The sequence below is a fragment of the Neopelma chrysocephalum genome, unplaced genomic scaffold, assembly GCF_003984885.1.
Source record: "Neopelma chrysocephalum unplaced genomic scaffold, ASM398488v2 Primary Assembly neopelma1_96821, whole genome shotgun sequence".
Lineage (NCBI taxonomy): Eukaryota > Metazoa > Chordata > Aves > Passeriformes > Pipridae > Neopelma > Neopelma chrysocephalum.
The window spans coordinates 822,317-844,561 of record NW_020925465.1 but is presented as its reverse complement, the minus strand read 5'-3'; the positions used below and the strand labels follow the sequence as shown (position 1 = coordinate 844,561).

Here is a 22,245-nt window from a genome sequence, read left to right as displayed (position 1 = left end):
TATTATTTTATTTTTATAAAAATTAAATTGCGAGATGCAGGCAAAGCTGCCACGGCCCGCGGGGCCGCTCCGCAGCCGGGTGCCGCAGCGGCGGGGTCACCCCGGCTCTGCGAGGCAGCCCCGGGCATCCCGCGCTCGGCTCTCGCTCCCTCGCTGCCCGCAGCGCCCGCCGCGGCACCGCCGGCGAGAGGCGAGCCCGTGCGAGGAGGAGGCGGCGCAGCGGGGCCCAGCCAGGGGCGAGGAGGAAGCGAGCGCTGAGGCCCCGGCGGGAGACGGTCGGCAGGAGCTCCCTCTCCCGATAGAGCTGCCGAGCGGGGCGCGGGGCGGTGCTGGCGGTGGGCAGGGACTGCGCCCGCCCTGGTAGCGTGCGGCGGTGGCAGGAGGAGGAGGAGGAGGAGGAGGAGGAGGAGTGAAAAGCCGTGGCGGCGCCTCCGCGTCGTTGCCCGCCTCGCCAGGGCTGAGAGCGGACTCCGGGAGGAAGATGGAGCCTTTTCCCAGCGGTGAGTACCCGGGCGGCCGGCGGAGCCCCGAGCGGGGCCGCGGGGCCTCCCGGCTGGAGGCGCGTCCAGCGGGAGCCACTTGCCCGGAGCAACGGGAGAGGCTTCTTAGTCGTGCTGCCCCCATGGTCCGCGGCTTGAAAATTGCCTCAGGTCAGGTTTAGTTTTGGTTAATTAGGCATAGGTGCCTTTAGCGAGAGAGGTGGCTCTCTTCTCTTTCTCGGCGCTGTTGCGCTTCTCAGTGCCCGGCCGTGGTCTGACCGACACCAAGGAGCCGGGGCGACTTCTACACCAAGGTGTGCGCTCGCTGTGTTTTGCACCGGTGAAAGAGCCTTATAGGCGTCTGGAGTGCCAAAGCCGTCATGACTGATGGGAAGGAGGAGCCAGACTCGCTGTTCATGGCGTTTTCCTGATCGGGGCACTCTCGTCAGAGCGTTTCCTCCCGCCGAGCGAAAGGAGAAATAAAATACAGAAGTATCTGGGGTGTGTGAAGTAATGTTTGAGGGTGCTCACGAAAGCCAGAAGGCTTTCAGAACTGCCCGTGCATTGACATAAGTGGTTGAAATACCGACGTGGTTGCACATGCTCTGAGGTGAGCATGCGGGAGCGTGTGTTGACATCGTGATACAGCAGTGTGCGCGCATCCTGCTCGAGACTAAAATGAAGCCATGTGAAGTCCGTGTTGCTACTGCCTCGTCTAACAGCAACTCATTCTGCCCGTCCAGGACAGAGGAGGAAACGAAGCTCTCAGATCAAACTGAAACTGAAGTATGTTTGGTTAGATTCAAGACCATGGCCAAATATGGAATTAGTACTAGACACTGGGTAAAAACAACAGCCTTCCTGTTGAAAACACAACACTTTTGTTACAGGTGGGATTTGGTCTGTTAGATAACTTGCACATTGAATAATCATCCCTAAAACACCGGGTAGAGTTTGCTGCATTATATTTTAACTCCTCAGAGGCCTGACAAGTCAGAGTATAAAAAACCCCATGCAGTAAAAAGTAAATTTTCTGTGTCATGGCAGGTGAGTTGGAACTAGATGATCTCTAAGATCCCTTCCTATCCAAACCATTCTATGATTTTATAAATTTATTATCATTGGCTTGTGTTTTCCTTTTCTCAAATACACTAAAAATTCTCTGTAATTTGATGTTGCTGTTAAAAATCTAAAGATTATGAGCTTTGGGCATATTTTGGTGGCTTAACTAGCAAGATAGACCTTTTCCCTCCTTTTTTTTTTTCTCTTATGTTAAAATTACAGTTTGTACAAGCAGTTGATGTTTTGGTTCTGTAGTTAATCCTGGCCTTAGTAAGACATCTTTCAACTTCAGCTTATTTCAGTCACAGGGTCGTAATCTGCATTCCTGTATGTGTGGTAAAAAGACCTTGTATTTAATAGTAATGCAGTTTGGGGGAGAATTTTTTTTTGAAGTCATCTTGCTAAGTATGTTCTCTTCAGAAGAGACAGCCATCATGTTGCTTTAGAAGTCTATTTGACATAATACTCTTACTGCATTGTGCAAGAAAACACTAAAAAAATTTAGCTCCATGCGACTGGAAGAAATGGCCTTGTGGGCATGAGCATGTAGCTTAAAGGTGCTGAGAAGCAATGTTCATGGACAGAGCTTCCTAATTGTGTTCCCTAAAGTAAAAAGCCTGGAGGTGATGGTGAGACTGTTTGGAAGAAAATTTGGAGTTGAAGCTGGCCAATAAGTTTCTTTGGAAAGCTGGCTCTGCTGGAATGGACACTACAGAGAATGTTCAAACATTAGAGCAGAGATGTTGTTCCTTATTTTTGATGACCTTGAGACATGTTTGGTGCTCAGTAGCAGCTGCTAAAATCTGAAGTGAAGAGGTTGCTTACATTGTTGGCTTTTTGAGTTTTTGTTTTCATGGCTGGTGGTCTGGAAGCTCTTGTGGAGATCAAGTCTTCCAAATAAACTGAACGGGTGTTTGTTTTGTCTTATACAGTAGTAATGAGTTCTGTTTGTGAGTCTGTATGTTGATTTCTCGTGAAAAGTACCGTGTAAATTCAGAGGAAAAGATGTCTATCTTACGATACCTTACAATATTATGTCTGTAGGTCTCTTTACTTCTCTGGGGCTTTTGCCCTTGTAAAACAGAGGGAACAGACTGGATCTTAAGATTTTCCAGAAGTGTTTCAGTTGAATTCAGAACTGTGATGCCCATTTGTAAAACTGGCACTAAGATAATTTCTTGTTTTACTTTATGGATGTAGAGCTGTATCAAGTGGATATGTATCTTTAAATAGTCTTTTTAAGGCAACAGATGCTCTACAGTGGGTATGGAAGATCACTGGTTTTCTGCTTCAGTATTTGGTGAGGTTTTTTTTCTTTTCCTTAAATAAAAGAAAGACCACACCCATAATGCATTTTGAAAGTCAAAGAAACCCTTGTCCTTTCCTTGAAATGCTAGTGGGTGTGCTGAAACCTATATTGTTTTAATAGTTTTTGCAGTGAAAGTCTTCAGATAACCTAATTAAAAATACTTAAGATTTCTCTTTTGATTTCACCCCTGTACTGGGATTTTGGTCTTCTTTGGAGAGATCTCTGCTATGCCTTCCCTACTGCCTTGGAATTTAGTTGAAGATAATATGTGAGGTCTGTAGCTCTGGAATAACAGTCAATTGAAGATTTATTTTTAGGGCCTGGAAGAGCTGAGTTAATTGTAGAATATCCTGAGTTGGAAGGGACCTAAAAGGATCATAGAGTTTGACTCCCTACTCCTCACAGGACTACCTAAAACTAAACCATATGACTAAGAATGTCATCTAGACTTCCTTTGATCTCTGTCAGCTTTGGTGCTGTAACCAATTATTGTTCTAGTGACCAATCACCCTCTCAATGAAGAACCTTCTCCTAATATCCAGTTTGAAATTCCCCTGAAATGTTATGAATGCTATAAATTAGTAAATGTTTTAGAAATGGTATTAGTAAGACTTTTTTTTTTTTTGAGAGGAATTCCTCTATTTTGCATGACTATCTTTAGTTTGGGATCTTTTCCAAAACATGAATAATCAAAGTTTAATTAAAGGTGCATGTAAGTCTTCCTTATTGTTGCACATTGTTTTTTCCCCTAAGTTGTATGATCTCAAATTCCTCTGAATTGGAAACTGCAAATTAATGATCAGTATTACTTTTGACTAGTCATTTTTTACTTCAACAATTTCACTATAATAAAAAGAAACAAGCAAAAAAACCAAAGCAAACAAAAAGATGAAATAAAGGGAGTATGTCGTGTCTTTTGAGACGTCTCTATTTTGGACATTATTACAAATTATTTTGCAAGTCTTTTGCCTTTTTTTAGATTGCATGTGTTTCTGAAAGATCATTTCATCATTTCCTTTTTAATGCATTAATCATGGAACTTATCCATTTGAGATGAAAGTAAAAGGTAGAAGTGAGCTATTACATGTTTCTCACTTAAGATAGGTGGTATGCATGAACACGCAACTGCAGAAGGGATAACTTGTGATGATTTGCTGAAATACAAATAACATTCACATTCACTGACATCCCTGATTTATTTTTATCCTTTTTATACACAGCAAATGGAATCTTTGATATTAATTACATGACTAAACTGATGAACAAAATAAAAAAAAAGACTCTCATGAAAAGGAGTTTTTGTTTGGTTGTTTTTTTGTTCTTTTTTTTTTGAAAGTGGAAATAAATCAAGTTAGCCAGTTCTGTCAATTCCAAAATGTTTTCTTCCTTTGTGTTAGTTTTGTTCAGTATGTGAATGTATTGGAGAGTGCAGGAGCATGTTCTACGTGCATAGCCTAAGTCTATTGGGTACAACAGACAATACTGTATACTCTTGTGTCATGGAGCAGAAGGATTGCTGGGTTTTATTCAGTCCTAAACAACAGACTGAGTATTCTTTTTTTGGTAAGATGGTAGATAAAAAAAATCTAAGAGGTCTTCTCTCAATGTCTTTTTTTCCCTCACCCATATTTTGCGTATCCCGTCAAATATTACTGACAGAAAAAAATGCTGATTTCCTCTGATCCTAAATTTGAGTTTTATATTGTTCAAGTGCATGTTGCTGGATAGTATTTTCCACAAAGTCGTGTTATAGTATCTGCACTTGTGTTCCTGTGCCAGCTAAGCTAAACAGAAACCTGTTTTCTCAATGTGTTGGATATGTATTTGCTTTTACTGCATTTCTGTGAATTCCCTGTCTAGCTCAGAAGGGAATTCAGTAACTTAAAGCTGTATCTGAAGATCAGAGTATAGGTGTTCACCATGGATTGATTGTTAGTATTTTTCTACTAAGGAATTAATATTCTACTTGCATATTTGATAGACATTGATGTAGTAATTACATAAGAATAAGAAGTGGAATTTATCTTTGTTAATGCATCCTCTGATTTCAGTAGTGATGAATTCAGAGAATACAAGTTTTTCTTTTCCTCCTTTATTCAGTGATTTGAGTGAAAAGAGTTCAGTGAATTTCCATAGCCATGGAACAATATTTTTTTCATTAAATACAAAAGTAAAGATTGTGTAGAAGAGCAAAAACATTAAAATGTCCTTATGAATGAAAGCAATATTATTCCTTTTTCTGTGGTGCTTAGACTTCTGTCCAACACTAACTTAAAATGACATCAAATTAACTTTTAAAATACACCAAGATTTTGTGTGATCTGGGTTTTAGTTGCCTGTAAATGTTTTAAGGAGTACATATGTACCTTCTAATAGTTATGTTTTGACTATTCATGATACTGCTTTAAATAGTAAAAGTATACTAACCTAAAATTCTAGTAATCACAAAAAGATTGTGTGCCTTCTTGCCAGAAAGAAAGGAGGAGGGCAGATGGATACTCTTGAAGAAAATTTGGAGGAAGGAGGAGAGGGAACATCTGTGGAAGTCTCATCCAGTTGATCAAAGAGACAGGAATTTCAGGGTAATACGGTGTTTTGGGTTCTGCCCAGTTTGTGTCCCTAGGGCACAGCTGATGCTTTACTGCATCATAAGTGTTGTCTTGCAGTAGATGTTCAGAGAAGACCTCAGAGCCCAGTTCTTCTGTTGGATTGTTCACGATGTGTAGTAGTCTACTGCACCAGTGGTCCTCTTTACTACATCTAGTGAAGAGTGAAAAAGTGGAATCCTGATTCCGCTGAAATATGTGACACTTTCGGTCATTTGTTTGTTCATATGGAAATAAGGTGGATTTTGATTTGGGGATTATTTCCCCCCCCCCTTCAGAACTCCCACAGAGATGTTTGGAGTCGTCTGTTTCACTGCACTTTATTAAGTATAGCTGAGTGCAGAGAACTTTTATTCGGTTGTAGACACTCTGACATTGAAGGAATAGATTCTGTAAACACTGGAGCTCACGTGTAACAATTCTTCCATCAGTGCTACTGGCTTTTATGGATAACCAGTTTTGTTCAAAACTAGGAATGTGCCTGATTCACCTACTGCTTTAGGGCCTAATACTGCTTTTTATTTAAGGCTTTCTTTTTGTATAAAAGCTGATAATTTTTTCTGCAGTAACAATGAATTGTTAACACATCAATCCCCCATGGTGGTGGTTGTAATGAAGATAATTTCCAAGCTAATATATAATACCTGGTTAGGGCTTTGAAGTAATTTAGATCTCAGTATTTCTGGAGCTACCATGCAGACATGTTGCCACTTCTATCTCTGTCCATATCCTTTGTCTCATTATATCATGAGACTGACAAAAATTTAGGTAGATGTCTTGTTACTCTGTTAAGAGGGTATAAAATTTACAGCGTTGCAAGTCACAGGCAATAGCCTTTAGACATTGTTGCTTCTGTGAGATGAAATACCAGTTATGGAGCAGAGACTGTTTAGGACAAGAAGGTATGATTCTATGAATTTATTGCTTAAAAAGAAAAAAAAGACCAAGCAAGCATCAAGTTGTACACAGTCTGTCAGGTTTCGTATCTGACAATCTGTTAGATGTTTCACAAAGCTCTCAAAAAATTTTTCATTAGAATGACTGACACCAGCAGAGAAATGTTTTGTATTTTCAGCTGTGATGAACCCTGGTATTTATCGGCTATGAAGCTGATGGACAGATGTTTTGAAGAGGATAGTCAGCACTTCTGAATATGGGAGTTGAGTAGTTCAAGAAATTCAAGAGACGATTTCCTGCATGTCTCCATGGCTCAAGGCCTTTTCATTAGACCCCTGTGGTTAAACATTTTATAAGATTTTAATTGCAAAACATACCCTTGGTAAGACTGAAAACAGGAAATTAAAAACCCATGTTCTATAATTAAATGTCAAAGGCTTCTCTCCTAGCCTGTATTTTGTTCAACCAATGGCTGAGGATTGAACATTGGCTTCATGTTGTTGGGACTTGTGGAAGGTTTTCTTTCTCAGTAGTGCTGAAAGAGTAAAGTGTCATTTAAAACAACCTCCTCTTCCCATCCCTCCACTTCCCCTGCCTTTTCTCTTTGAAAATGTGACTGGCACAAGATTGAAATTTGGAAATATATGGATGATAAGGTGTGAAGGGACATGGTATATCTCTGTTGGATATGAAAACCCAGACTAAGCTTGGATTGGTTAGCCTTAAATTCTCCACTTATCTCCACTGACCTTCTTCAGCCTGAGATCCTGCCAAAAAATGCAATTGGACTTCACTTAAAAATCAGGAAGAGACTTTCAGAAAACCTTTTAGAAACACCCAAGACCAATAAACAATGACTTAGTTGAGATTACACTCTTAGCTTATGTTTCTTGTGGCAGCTTCAGGTGGAGGAGGGTCTTAAAATACATAATCACATATTGGTTTTATTACAGTTTATTACAGTTAATTGGCAGAATTTTGCTCCAATGTATGTGCAGAAACTTGTCTTGCAGTATTTGATCTGATATTCATTTAAAAAACCCACACAAACAAACAGCAAAACTAGACTTCCCAGTATAGGTTGAAGGAGCGAGTGACCTTGTAAGGCTTGGAATGCAAATTCCCTTCCTTATTTTGGAGTGGAAACAGTACAGGAGAACCTGTTAATTTTCAAGTTAGCTTTTTTTTGTGAAAAAGGGCCTTTTTTTTTTCCAAACCAGCATCTATGTAGTATGCTTTTTGTCCATACCATGTGACTTAATTGTGGAAACCGTGATATGTGCTTAACTATACAGATTCTTGTGGGACCCCTGGTGGCCTAGTGGTTAGCATGCAGGAGACTCACCGCTGCGACCCAGGTTCGGATCCCAGTCCCCCGGGCAGATGGAGCCCGTTAGCCCTGTGAGGCCATCCATCTATGAGAAGGTCACTCTAAACAAACCTGCGTCCTGAGGACCTCACTGCCATTGTCCAAGCTTGCTTGGCCCCGGCAGATGAACCTTAGGATTAAAGGGTGGGTTCAGTTCAGCACAGGCTGTGTCTCACCTAAAAAATCCATTGCGCAGGCTGGAAAGGTAAAAGACCTTTCCCAAAATCTTCGTTCGCGAAGACTGGCCATTATTATTATTATTATACAGATTCTTGTAAACTTCTACCAGTTAGATTACAATTTGTCTTAGCTTTATTTGTCTCTTGAAATCAAACCCTTACAAAATGGCGTTTGTCACTGGGATGTACTTCTAGTCTGGAGCAGACTTCATGTACTGCCTGCCTTTTGATAAGAGCTTGTAGTAAAATTGTACAGAGTCATCATATGTGTTTGCATATAGATGTTGACTACAAAAAGCAACAAGACCCTATTTTGTTTTATTGGAGTCAATGTGAGCCTTTTTTTTTTTTGGTACCTAAGTAATATTAGAAGGACTAGAAAATGTTGGTTTAGGCTCATTATCCGCAGGAAGCATAAGTGGCTTTCATGTTTCTGTTTCTTTTTAAATGATTGCTTTCAGTGTAGAAAAGTATATAAGCATACATGTCTGGGTTTGATCTATTAAAAATGTGCATATGTAATCTTGCAGCATCATGGGAATTAAGGACATGATGTTAGGCTGTCTATTGCTTCTGTTCTTTATCTAAAAAGCAGGCAAGTCACATGGATGATTTAGATTTTAATAGCAATACTTATATTACCTAATATTTCTTGGTTATTTTTTTTCTATTAGATTATATCCTTTTTTCCTCTGAATTCAATAATTTTAGAGAGAAAGTGTTGACATCTGTCTTCTAGAAGCCTAACTTAGCTTTTTTTAAGAAATGTTTTTCTTCTGTGAGGGTTCTCAAAGTGAGATTTAACACATTTAAAATAAGTACAAGCATGAAAGTTTTATTTCTAAATTCATATATTTGTGCTTTCCTGTAAGTGGCTATATATTGCCCTAATGCACTGACTATACAAGTAAGTAAAAATTCTGCCTAAACTTTCTTCTTGTGGGTAAAACCTGACAGGGAGCTAAGCTCCATGCAGCCACTTGCTTACCCCGATCCAGCAGGATGAGGGAGGAAATCAGAAAGGTAAAAGCTGGAAAACTTGTGGGCTGAGATAAAGACAGTTTAATAGGGAAAGCAAAAGCTGCATACACACAAGCAAAGCCAAGCCCCAGCTCAAGGTCATAGGTGAAACCATGGTGAAACAAGAGCACAGTGCTTTCCAGTAGGACTTACTGATTTCCATGAAATTCCACGGGCTAGTTGTGTCCTTGTTTGTTATCGGAGTAAAGGTTATAAGTGTGTGTTTTCTTAATGTAGAGAGATGCTGATTTGAAATTACATGAATGACATTGTGCACTCTTCCTGTTTTAGTAATAGCAAATAATTTTTGTATATAGAATTAGATTATTTTCCTGCTCTGAAGGAATTTAAAATGCATGGAACTGTTAGGGAGACACAGTAGAGAAGAAGGAAACCTTTAGTCAGAATCTTACCATAACCAATATGTTTGTAGATATAGGGTTTGTTTGCTGAACAAGCTTGTTGGAAAAGACAAGATAAGCTTTTCTCCATTGCCTCCAAACACAGGAGTGAATGAGTTGGAGAAAGCCCAAAGTATAGCAGTGCAGGAAGTAATTCACATTATAGAAGAAAGAACTAAACTGATATGACAAGGAATAATAATCACAAACAAATAAGTACCTTTTTTTAGTGCGTGCTGAAAGGAAACCAGGCTCAACACTGATGAGCGATGGGATGGTGTGCCAAAACTCGAAGAAAGGAGCACTAATGGGATCCCTCAATCTAGTTCATGAGGTGTTGGCTACAATGTACCACACCTGAAATGTTTCTACACCAATGTCCGCAGTATGAGGAACAAACAAGTGGAGCTCGAAGCTTCGTCCCAGTCCCAAAGATTTGGCATAATTGAGATAAATGAAACCTGGTGGGATGAGTCCTGTGACTAGAGTACACTGTTGGATGGTTCCAGGCTCTTCAGGGGGGACAGGCAGGGCAGAAGAGGCAGAAGGGTGGCACTGTGTGTAATAGAAGGGTTAGGATGTGTGGAGCTCACAGTTGGCAAAGGCACAGTTGAGAGCCTCTGGGTAAGAATCAAGGGGCAAACAAATGATGCAAATGTCACTGTGGGAGTCTGCCATAGACCTCCCAGCCAGGATGATGATGCCAGCGAATTCTTTGAGGAACTAAGGGACAGTTCCAAGTCAACTGCCCTTGTCCTTATGGGGGACTTCAGCTTGCCAGAAATTAACTGGGAGCATCACACAGCTGGTACAGTCTGGGCCAGAAGATTCCTAGAACAGACTGGGGAATGAGATGCTGGAAAGCAGTGCCATGAAAAGGGCTCTGGGGGTCCTGGTCGACGGCAAGTTGAATCTGAGTCAGCAGTGCCCTGGCAGCCAGGAGGGACAACCCTGTCCTGGGGGGCATCAGGCAAAGCATCACCAGCCAGTCGAGGGAGGGGATTGTTCAGCTCTGCTCTCACCTGAGGCAACCTCACCCTGAATATTGTGTGCAGTTTGGGGCACTGCAATATAAGAAAGATATTAAGCCAGTAGAGAGTGTCCAAAGGAGGGCAGTGAAGATGGTGAAGGGCCTTGAGGGGAAGCCGTGTGAGGAGCGGCTGAGGGCACTTGGTGTGTTCAGCTGGAGAAGAGGAGACTGAGGGGAGAGCTCATTGCAGTTACAACTTCCTTGTGAGGGGAAGAGGAGGGACAGGCACCGATCTCTTCTCTGTGGTGACCAGTGGCAGGACCTGAGGGGATGGCATGAAGCTGAGTCAGGGGAGGTTTAGGTTGGATATTAAAAAAAGGTTCTTCCCCTAGAGGGTGGTTGGGTACTGAACAGGCTCCTCAGGGAAGTGGTCACAGCACCAAGCCTGACAGAGTTCAGGAAGTGTTTGGATAATGTTCTCAGGCACATGGTGTGACTCTTGGGAATGGTCTCGTGCAGGGCTAAGAGTTGGACTTGATTCTCATGGGTGCCTTCCAACTCAGCATATTCTGTGATTCTGTGATTTTAAAATTAAAAGCCAGCCTTTTAAAAAATTACTGCTTTCTTGAAATGTGTAATTTTTAATGGATAATGTGCCTCTTGACACTTATCCACAAGAAGAAATAGTGTAGCACAATACTGAAGTGTTGATACAGTTGCCAAAATTACATCTTCAACAACATGCAATTGTCCAGCAAGAGTTTTGAAAATATAAAGGTTTTTACTTATTTTAGTCTTTACTTATGTTTTACTTACATACTGTTCCACTAGCAGAGTACAGTATCTTTCAAAAATTAGATTTCATAAATAAATTTTCAGTTTCTTTTTTTTCCCCAGAAATGTGTGCACTCAGAGATTTGAGTATGTCTTGAATTTAAGGAGTTATGCTTGTCTTCTGTAGGATCCATGCAAGCAGCTTAACTGCACAGAGTTTTTCTTTAAGTGGCAGGGTAAGAAATCACTTCAGATGAGTAATTTGCTTTCGTGCAGACTCTGAATAAATATAACTTCTTGCTTGAGGTTCACCCTTACACTTCCTTTCCTCTGGGGGAGGGAAGACAGAACCAAAAATATTACTGCTTGCCTGACCCATGAAAGCATGAGGTTTTAGTTAGGATTTTGGATAGTTTTCCCAATATACTCCGGGGCTTTGCATGTGATTATCAAGAGCCTGTACCTCTACTTTCTGCTCTTTCTGCAGGTGAATTTCTGTGTCCCAGAGAGCATGAAAACAGCAACAGGGAATATTTACTGACTATGCTGTAAATCAGTTGTCTGTGGTCAAAATTTAAGAAAACTGATATAACTTCTATTGGGTGGTATTTTAGAAGAACAGCAAAACTATTTTTTGAATCAATATTTGTTAGTGAAGTACTTTTTTCCACTTTAAAGTTTTTTTTATTGCTTCATCAAAAATTTCAAGGCATTTATTTTCAAGCTATGACAAGACTAGACATGGAGGGGAGGGGAGGGGAGGGGAGTGACAGGGAGGAGAGAGCTGGCAGTTAGAGAGGGGAGGAAATAGAAGTTAAGTGACTCCTATATGTTTGCTTGGAAGCCAAAGTAAGGAAAGAACTAGTTAAGAATTTGTGACCATTCCAGGCTCCAAAATAAGAAACTACACTGATTCCTGTGTTAGCTGCTCTTGGAAGTAGGAGTACAGTCCTACAGTATATCGGTGGATACTGTGCTCAGAAGAGAAATCGGAAGAGCTTGCCTACATTTTTAATCATTTTATCTTCTGGTTAACAGCAGCAGGATGTCCAAGGGCTGTTATTCTGAAAGGAACAAAGAGGAGAATGGAAAACAGAACAGTGTCTGCATTATTTCGAACACAGGTGTCTGGAAAGGAATGGTGGGATGTAGTGAGAAGATGATATATCTTTCCATTAGAGAAAGCGGTGAGTTAGAAGAGGGATTACTCACAATGATGTTCACTGTGTGGTGCTCTACCAGTTTTAACAGCAGGGAATACAGTATGCCATGAGAAAATAAATTGAGAAAGTCTACAAATTGAGCAATGTACTTGATTAGGTCAGAGTTATAAAATTTGTACCTAATATTAAAAATCCCCACAGTAAGCAGTTAATTTATAGAATTGTTTAGTTTGGAAAAAACTTTTAAGATCATCGAGTATAACCATTAACTGAACACGGCCAAATCCACCACTAAAATGTGTCCCTAAGTGCCACATCCACATGTCCTTTAAATACCTCTAGGGATGATGATGACTCCACCACTTCCTGGGCAGCTGTTCCAATGCTTGATAACCCTTTTGGTGAAGAAATTTTTTTCTAATATCCAATGTAGATCAACCTTGATGCAACTTGAGGCCGTTTCCTCTTATACTGTCACTTATTACTTGGGAGAAGAGACCAACCCCACCTTACTACAACCTCCTTTCAGGTCGTTGTAGAGAAACAAAGTAAATTGCACAATTTCTTCCTTTCTTAGTTGGGGTTTGTGTTTGTGTTTTGATGTTGTTTTCTTTTTTTTCCCCTCCAGAATGAAGGGGAAATGAAATTTGATATAAAAATGGGAATTCTTTATCTTGTTTGTACATGAACTGTTATACAAATAAATAACTCAGTATTTTGGCTCTAAATTTGTTACTGTTATTTCAACTTAAATTTAGACTAATTTATCGGTTGATAGAGCAGATGAAAAAGAAATATCCCAAAACAGATTTAACCAAGTAAGAATTTAATTTCTGGAAAGAAAACATTAAATCTGTATACTGCTTTGAGTTCCTTCATCATGAGCATACAGTAGTGGCTCTGTGAGTTGATGAGGTCATAATTTGAACAAAAGATACTCTTTGTTTTTATTCCTGTTGAGAGGAATTGCTCACTGATCATCAATTTTTTTTCCAGAAAAATTTTCGTGACTGTAACTCAGTATGTAAGTTACACTTGTTTAGATGTTTTGACCTAAGCCTACACACTAACTCAGACTCTCTGAGAGGTAGGTATGGGCATGTAATGACAAAGTTGGCTGTCAAGCCTCTGAATTGTGGCTTTTGTTTTTCAGCAACAAACAAATTTCAGACTTCTGTTTGCTTGTTTCTTTTAAATAACCCACTCTATACCCATATGTGATGTATTTGAACTGATAAATACAGAAATCTTTATGAACAAGCCCTGAGTATTTTCATGCAAGTTTTAAATTGAACAGCAACAAAAACTGAGAAATGGAAAAATCAGTAACAAATAGTTTTCTGAGCATTTTTGTTGGTTTGCCTTTATTGGAATTCACTTATTGTGAAGGTGAAAAATGGCTCTATGGGATGGGGAAGAAGGATCAACAAACACAAGACAAAAAAATTACTGTTTTGGAAGAAATTTTGAGGGCAGTCAAAATATCTGCATAGAGGAATGTGCAAATGAGATGCTGTTTTCACTTGGGCCGCTGAGATTCAAAATAATTCATCTCAGAAGAGATCATTGCTGAACTATCAAGTAACACCCTTATCTCTTTTTTAAGCCTCTGTTTTACAAAAGAGGAGAGAGGTCTTTAAGAGACCTGGTAACATAAACAAGCTGTTGTTAATCACAGCCTTTTTATTTTATTTTTCTGTTGTCTGCACCAGCAGTTTCATAAATCAGACTGTGGACACCTCTGTAAAGATAAATTTGTAGTACTTACTTTACAACTTCATGGCCTGTTTAACCACTAGAAGCCTTTTTTGTTCAGTTTGAGCCTTTTGCTCAAACCTTTAAGCGCTACTTCTGACTCAACAGCTGTCACTGAAGGGATCTACAGCTCAACCTACAGGCCATATTAAACCTTTAGGCCAAGGATTGCTTTGGAGTAATATGCATTTTTAAGTGCAGTTATAATAAGAGGAAGAATATTTAGAGGAATGATCTCATTCCCAAATAGATCAGAGAGTTTCGTAAACCAGGTGAAATAACTTCTTTTAAACCTGTCAGAATTTTTTTCTGAAGTTTTATACTCTTGGGCACAGATTTATGAATGCTGCTTGCTCACTACTATCTTCTATCCAGAAGAGCTTATTAGCGAGCAAGCAAGCAAGCAATGAATTTCTTTCAAAAATAAATAGCTCTCAGATGGACTCATCCATACAGCACTTCTCTTAACTGTTTATAAGCACAGGTCCGATTGACTGTTCTTAGTACCATTTTCTGCTAAATGTGTAAAATGTCTGCCTTTTTTCTTGGCCCAATTTCTATCTTTTTTTTTTTTTTTTTTTTAAGTAAAGCAATCTGTAGAATCATCATGTATTGATTTTGACCACCATAGTGTACACGATTCATCAGGAAAGTTAAGGCACTAGACCACAGCAGTCAATAGTTGATAAAAATGGCAAATGTAATCCTTAAAGAATGGCTGCTAGGTAGAACCTGCAGTTCTGGGAATAATTGCATGCTGAGCATGGAATATTGCTAGCAAATAAACTACAGAAGAGTGTATTTTGCATTACTGACGTTATGGGATATTTAATTTCCACTGCACCTTTTTTTGTTGGATACTGAAGACTGTTTCCTTGAGTAATCAGTTAAATGAATAGAAGATATTGCTAAGATAAGGTAAAGGGGTTGTGGGACTTGGTTTCAAATTTCATTTTTTTGAGAATAGAGTTGCACGTGAAGTGTCTAGATTGGCCATCAATTCTTTTGGTTGTCTGTGACAGTAAGAACTGGACTGCATAGCTCCAGTCAGTACTGTATTTCTGGTGTTTAATTCTCTGATTCAGCAGTTGGAAAGGAATTCTGCTTCACAAGTAACTTTGGAGGTGGTCTCCTTTCAAGTGTCAGAAGGTAATGAAGCTTCTGTGTACTCAGGTGGAGTTCAGGTGGACTGAGAGGCTCCATCCCATTCTTTTGGACTGGCCATAAACAGACCATTAAGATGGCAGTACTTCTGCATATGAGTAGGTCTGTTTATCTGTTTGCTCTAGCTAACTTTAAATGTAGAATTCATATTTATATTCAGTGCTCAGAAAGCTTGGCTTTCCTTTCACAGCTGCTGATGCTGCATCAACAGGTAATTAAAATTTAAAGGTTAACTACTGGTGTAGTTACTTTTAGCCAATTGATTCAAATGTCTCTTGTATAATTTTGTTCAGATCATGAAGTGAAAATGATTTGCCTAAGCAAGCAATCTATCATAAGCCTCATTACAGAACCGAGGTTATTTCTGATTTGATCAGCAACTTTTGAAATTGCAGTAACACAGAAAGCAGCTCTGAGTCTGCATCCAGACATTCATAAAGAGCTTAAAGAAGGCTTTTGATAGCAGGCGCTCTGTTACTCTTAAGCACTTGTAGACTGAGCAGTTACTGGCATATACAGCCAGGGATCAGTCAGTGTTAATTATTTGTATTTGTTGAGAATTTTGTGGGGAAAAAATCAGATGTCACCTAGTAGAGAGATAGTCATCTCTGTGTTCAAATCCTGTGCCAAGGATCTCATGATACAGCATATAAATAAGACATAATAGATAGATATGGATTTAAATTATGCCTGAATAAAAAGGGAAGTGGGACCATGAAAATCAAAAAAACCTATTGCCTCAGTATTCATATCTTTTGAGGATTTTATTCTTAAAATACTTATTTATTTATCTTCCACTAAGCTATTGATATAAAATAATGTAAAATTTCTAAGTTGTCACTTCTGGTTTTTTATCTTTTTTTGTCTTATTTCACTTGCTGAAGTGGTTAAGTAGGGCGGGATGTAGTGGCAGTTGAGTTGCTTCCCTCTCTGCTGCATTTTTGCAACTCCGTCCTATCTTGTGAGATTATGCAGTTCATAACTGGCATCAACTAAACTTTGCAGCCTTATTTTATCTTTAGGTTTAGAAAAATATTAAGTTTATATATAAGAAAATGTTAACAATTAATGTTTTAGGTGTGCATTTTCAAAGGCTACTAGTTTAGATCTTTAGTTGTCAATTAAGCCTCTTCTTTGCAAGTCAAGGCTTTTTTGTTACTTGTCTGTTGGGAAAAAATATTGCATAGCAAGTTGTACTTACCTATACTACTGGGCATTCTTATTTCCATTGACTTAAACTATTTTTTAATTTAAAAAAATACTGATTTGCATTAATAAAAATTCTAACTGGTGTTGTTTGGAACTATGACTTCAGTTGCAGCCTCTAGTAAGGAACCATTTGGATTTCTAGTGTAGTATTTAGAATCAAAATTGTCTTCAAAATTACTCTGTGTGCCAGTTTCAGCAGCTGTGACAATGAATCTGTGTTTTGGCACTGCCTTTTGGGCTGCCTGTCTCTCTTCTTTCCTCTCAGCCAAGGCAGAAACAATAACCATGACAATAGTTTTGGCTGAGAATAAGGTCAAGATTTGGAGCAAGTCTTAAGCAATAAATCCAGCATGGGGTGCACAAATAAGAGTGAATGTTCTCTTCTGTATTCTATAATAATGTTAATATTTGACAGTTTGGAATTGTGGAGATGGATCTGTTTCATGTTAAGCAGAACTTGTAAACTACCAATTAGTAGGAGTAGAAGCAGAGTGTATAGTTCTGATTTTTACAATCTATTAAATTATATTTTTACTAAGTAACTCAGCATAAATGAATAGATTTATTGCTTTGATTAATTAAATGTGGAATTTATGCCAAATTGAAATTCAAGCCGTTTGGCAATTGCCAAATTCAAGCTTAGAAAAAGGTGATAAACCCCCATATGCTATGTTTCTTTTCTGTAGTAACACTTCTGAAATTTTAGTCAGGACAGTTCAGAGAGATTTTTTGAGTATTAAACATTTCTCTCTCTTTACCTTCCTTTTATATGAGGTCGAAGATAGAGATTTGGGGACAGACAGTTCAGGAGAAAAAGTGTAACCTCTTAATAGTCTTTCCAAATCCTTAGTGCCTCAAATGTCCTTACATACATTTTAGATGACTCTTTAAAGTGAAAAGTTACAGTTTTGTGTCTACCATCAAGTCAAGCTTTCCTCTCCTGCCATGTATGAGGGATATTTTTTTTCCAGTGATAGCTTTAGTGGCTTGTACATTTAAAATGTTGACTTATTTTAAATTTATATAGAAACTAGTATTTGTTTATCTATTGATTTAATCTTAACAAACTCATAACATTTCTGAAAACTTGCTGAATATTACTTACACTGTTTTCCAGTGGCTTGTTTTCTTCCTTCTTTCATTCAAACTGTACAATGCAAGTACATCTGGTTTTAATTGGCTCTCATATTTCATCTTGTTCTGGTCACTAGCTTGGGAGGACTGATGACATGAGGTATGTGTGAGAAATTTCACTGTGTAAACCTAAGTAGATGTATTTTTGGTTTCCTCTCTCATAAATATAGATGAATAAGTGATCTGTTCATCTTTTCTCTAAAAGAACAGATTCTGTAGCAGGTACACCTTCTGTAAAATTTCTGGTGGCATATCTGCATGTCAACTGCACAGATTCTCTTAAAGACAATGCAAGTATAGCAGAAAAATTTTATACCTTTGTCCTGGCTACAATAGGTTCTTTTTAATTTATGGAGTGCTTCCAATTTATTTTTTTTTTCAGATACAGTGAGAAACTTTTATTATTAAGCAAAATATAAATTTTAATGAAAGCATTATTTTGATATCTAATTTTCAACCTTTGTTTTTTCTTATTTTTTCTAGAAATATGGTTATGCTGAATATAGTGCTTTTGATATGAGGCAGTGCAGCAACTTCACATGTGTCATTATTTCTGCAAAATTCCTTCATGGGCTTTTCCATGCGACATAATGTTAGTTGCTGACAAGGATTAAGTAACTTAAAGAGCAGTAGCATTTGACAGTTTTGTATCCATGGCTATGTATCAGTGACCTGCTTTAGCCTTCACTATCACATTCCTTTCCTTTACTACTAGTCCCAAAGACCAGTAAAAGAGAGAGGATCAAGTTCCGTGTACTCTAACCAGTCTCACTATGTTTATAGGTGACACATACATAAAAGCATACAGCTCTCTGCTTGAATTGTGCTTACCTGCCATACACAATGTATTTGCAAGTGCTTGTAAGTGCTTCAAATCATTCCCTGGAGTCTTGGAAACAAAGAGTTTTATGCTGTTTGCTAAACCTTAAGAGTGTAAAAGTAATTTTCCAGTTCTTAAGAAACAGTGGAGTCTTTGCTTTTTTGGCTTTAGACTATGTGGCGCAGTATTTGTGCCCAGTGGCGTCGTTTCCCCAAACTCACTTTACCATCCTGGTAGCAAGCTCATTCATATATTAGGAATCACATATTCTGAGCTTACTATCTGTGCCAAAATCTTGCAAGTATTTCACGGCTCTTCTGTGTAAGGCGGCATTTAGACCAGTACACGAAATTAAAATGTGTCTTTAAAGGGAAGAAATCCACCTCAAAGGTACCTTTTGCCCTGTTGGATGGCCTCAGCAAAAGCAACTAGACTTTAATAGGAGCAAATCTATAGGATTTGCTGTTTTGTCAGCAGCTGCTTCTGCTAAATTAGGAAGGCCAATGCTTTCAAATGCAATTTTCTGCATATGTTTTAAAAAGGAATGAACTTGAGGAATGGGTCACTTAGATTCATATAAGAATTTTGACTGTTGAGATTTCCATTCTGAGATATAATGCCCAGACACAAATCCTGATAGACAAGAGTTTACTTATTTAGCTTTGCAAGGGAAAAGTACATACTTCTAGAATAAAAAAGAGGTATCAATAGCATTAGAGGAAGATACTGTCTCTGAAATATAAAGGAATAATAATTTTTTGTATTTTAGAGTATTTTTGTAATGAATTCCCGAGCCAAAACATCTTAAGATACTTTGTTGTTGCACATACTAAAATTGAGTAGGTGGTGTTGCCTGAGGCTTTTACAGTTCAGGGAAAAGCTTACATTCTCCTTGTTAATGAAAACAGAGCTCTTCAGACAAAATAAATACGTGGAGGAAATGCCAGACTGTTTTACTGCAACACCTGATTGTTCCTGCGTGACCATGTTTCATACTGAAATTGAGTATTGTAGTAAAGTTGCTTTCTAAGTTAAAAGACTAATTTGTGAAGGGGTGTGGGAGTGAAAAACATATGTGTTGTAGGAACAAGCTGTGTAGCTTGGGTTGATTAATCACTTGCCTTTGTGTCCTTGAGTCATGCCACTGTTTACCAACTAGATATGACTGCGGGGATCACGTTATTGAAGGATGCAGTACATACAGAGAGGTTGTTGTGCTGTTGGCTTGGTGCAAACTGCATTTGAAGTTCATGACTAAGCATTCTGTCCTCTTCACAGAAAACAACAGACCCAACTTGTTATGATCCCCTGAACACACTTGTCACGAGGAGATATGCTGAGATAGGTTAATGGGCATCTTTGCTGTGGGAGGCAGCTCTGAAGTAACTTTTTCAGAACAATCCATTTTGAGAAAATGTCTGCCTTCCTTTAGCTTTTCAGTATGAGGAGGATTGGTTTTCTGGATTTGTCTATCACATAGCGTTTAACCTCACATCTCTTCTCAGGATTGTTTCTAAGCTGTGACTATTCAGATTGTTCTCTGCTAGATGTGACAGTAGGTATGTGCTGGGGAAGATGTTGAAATTCTCTAACTTTTGGATTAAAAATTTCTAGAAGAATTGTGTAAAATCTCTTTTATTTGGGTGTGTTTAAGCTTTTAGCTCCTGTAGCTAAAAGCTTAAGCTTTAATCTTTAAACATTTAGCATAATTTCATTAGTGCTATTTAGGGAGCAACAAGATTCAACCCCATGACTTTTTTTTTTCTTACCTCCTTGTTCACTCTCACACTAAGCTTATGTTTACCAAAGATTTAGGTTCAAATTGCCATGCCTGATGACAGATAGTTTTTGTAGTACATTTTAGCAGCTTGGATCAGTACTTCTGTAATTGTGGACTAGTGTGACCACAAATGTCTCTAGTGCACCTGCAACCTCTGGCATGACAGTGGTGGTTCATTGGAACCATATAGCTTCTTTATGGGTTACGCTTCCTAATCTTGCAGTTGTACAAATTTTTCCTGTGTTTTATTTGGAATCTGAATTAATCTGCTTGAGTATCTAGATTAATGTGCTTTTATTGTGTTTTACAGTGGGAATGTTTGCAGTGAAATGTGATGCTTGCAATCATGCTCCTCAGGCTGCTGTTTATTCCTTGTGGCTTGTTTCAGTTTAAAAATACTAGTTTTTTCCTTTCCTGTGGGCTTTTTAGTTCCTACTGCGGCAGCCCATGGGTTAAAACTGATACATCTTAGAAGTTCAATTCACTCACACTGTCATGTTATCAATTCCAATGAACCAAACAGGATGTTTACAGTTACCAAACTGTAAAAGTTTTAAACAAATTTGCCATGGTTCATCCTCAGAAAATGTATTCTATGAATGAAGAAAATTATAAAAATATTTCTGTGCTTCTGTGAATGCATATGTCAGCATAAATACCTTTTGGTACCTTGTCAATGTTCTTTTCAGTGGAGAGTAGTAGTCTGGTGATGCTCTTCATCTGCAATAAGGTTTTGATCTTACAGATTTTGGTTACTTCCAATTTTTGCGAATACTTCCATAGAAATTGGCTAAAACTGTTGTTTCCTAGAAATTAATGTCTCTTAGGTATTAAACCTGTGAATTGTTTTGAAACTAACTTCTGGTTTAACTTTTTTATCTTAGTTTCACTTTGATATTTTCTGTGTATAATTCTTTTTAACTAAAAGAGTTGTTAGTGCCTGCATGCAACTTTGCAAATATTAAGGTAGTTGTCTTTAGAAGAAACTTATTAGAGAATAAGCTCTTCAAAAAGCAAACTGTTCTATGAGCAGCAGAGCTGATGAAACCTACTTCCTGCTAGATTTATGCGCTTTATCTTTCTCCTCCTTCCCTCTGCAGTGCCTCCCCTGTCTTCTACCTCTTTTGCTGGCCATGCAGCAGCACATGCCATGGCTGGGTTTGGAGCTGTGTACTGATTGACTGCTACCTTTTGGAGTGGTTAAGATGTGAGTTTTAATACCTGCCTTTTCTACATCACAGATATGGATTTGGGTGTTGTCGACCAGCAGCTGGTTGTTTTGGGGTGGGGTGGCATTGGGACTGGAAATTTGGTCTTGACTCTGTTTTCAAATTTGATTGAAGCTAGCCAGCAGGTTTCAAAATCAACCAGCTGAGGGGAATAATCAAATACCTCTGCTAGAAGTAGTATAATGAATTCCTGATGGACTGGGTACAGGAATTGTAAAAGAGCTTCTGTCTCATAGTACTTCTGTCTTTCCACCTTTTTCTCCCCTAGTTTTTCTGTGTGTTTTCATTTGCAACTTAACTTAGCTTTTTATCCTCTATATTCTGTGGCCTCCAATCTGACATAGGAGTGCACGTGCTCCAGTGTAGAGCTGGAGCCATAGTGCTGGGCCACTGAACTGCAGCTGCAGCCTGAGGGCTGGCACATGAGCACTGTAGTGGGAGATGCCACAGGGACAGGAAATTTCAGAAGCACTTTTGCTAAAGCTTGGAACAGATAGCCTTCTGAAGTCACTTCCAACTTCAGGTATCTTGTGACCCTACAGTGCTATTCCTAGTTAGAGCAGCACGTTTCCAGTGGGACAAAGGGTAAGAAGGTAGATCCAAATTCCAGCAACTCCCTTGTTTCATGCATCTCCATGTCTCTTGTTCAGATTGGCTAGTGCACCCTTCTCTTACGGAATTTTGTGGGTTAAGATTTTTTATTTTCTTTTTTTCTTATTTTAAGGCCTTTTCAGTGTTACAGCTACTGACACTATAGTCTTCTGAGTTTGTGGCCTGAAACAGGAAGTCTTGATACATGTTAGAGTAAATGTTGAGGACTCTAGTACATATGGTTTGAAAGTGTTCTTGCCATCTTTTCTTTAAAATGCTTTATTTTCACCTTTGAGAATTTCAGCCATATAGAAATCTGACTCTAATAAAATAC

At 38.8% G+C, this 22,245-nt stretch overlaps 1 protein-coding gene across 2 annotated transcripts in view; it reads left to right on the top strand.

Moving 5' to 3' along the window:
* The first annotated feature begins 380 nt into the window (after window positions 1–380).
* The window catches only part of LNPEP (leucyl and cystinyl aminopeptidase), a 53,375-nt gene continuing 31,510 nt past the window's right edge, over window positions 381–22,245 (top strand). The window contains exons 1-2 of one of the 2 annotated variants that reach the window (XM_027709665.1): window positions 381–500; window positions 21,192–21,298. Coding sequence is in view for 1 of the 2 variants with exons in the window: in XM_027709664.1 (XP_027565465.1) it covers window positions 482–500 (19 nt within the window). In the remaining variant the exon portion in view is untranslated. The remainder of the gene's footprint in view (window positions 501–21,191; window positions 21,299–22,245) is intronic. The other variant, XM_027709664.1, reaches the window with a different exon arrangement.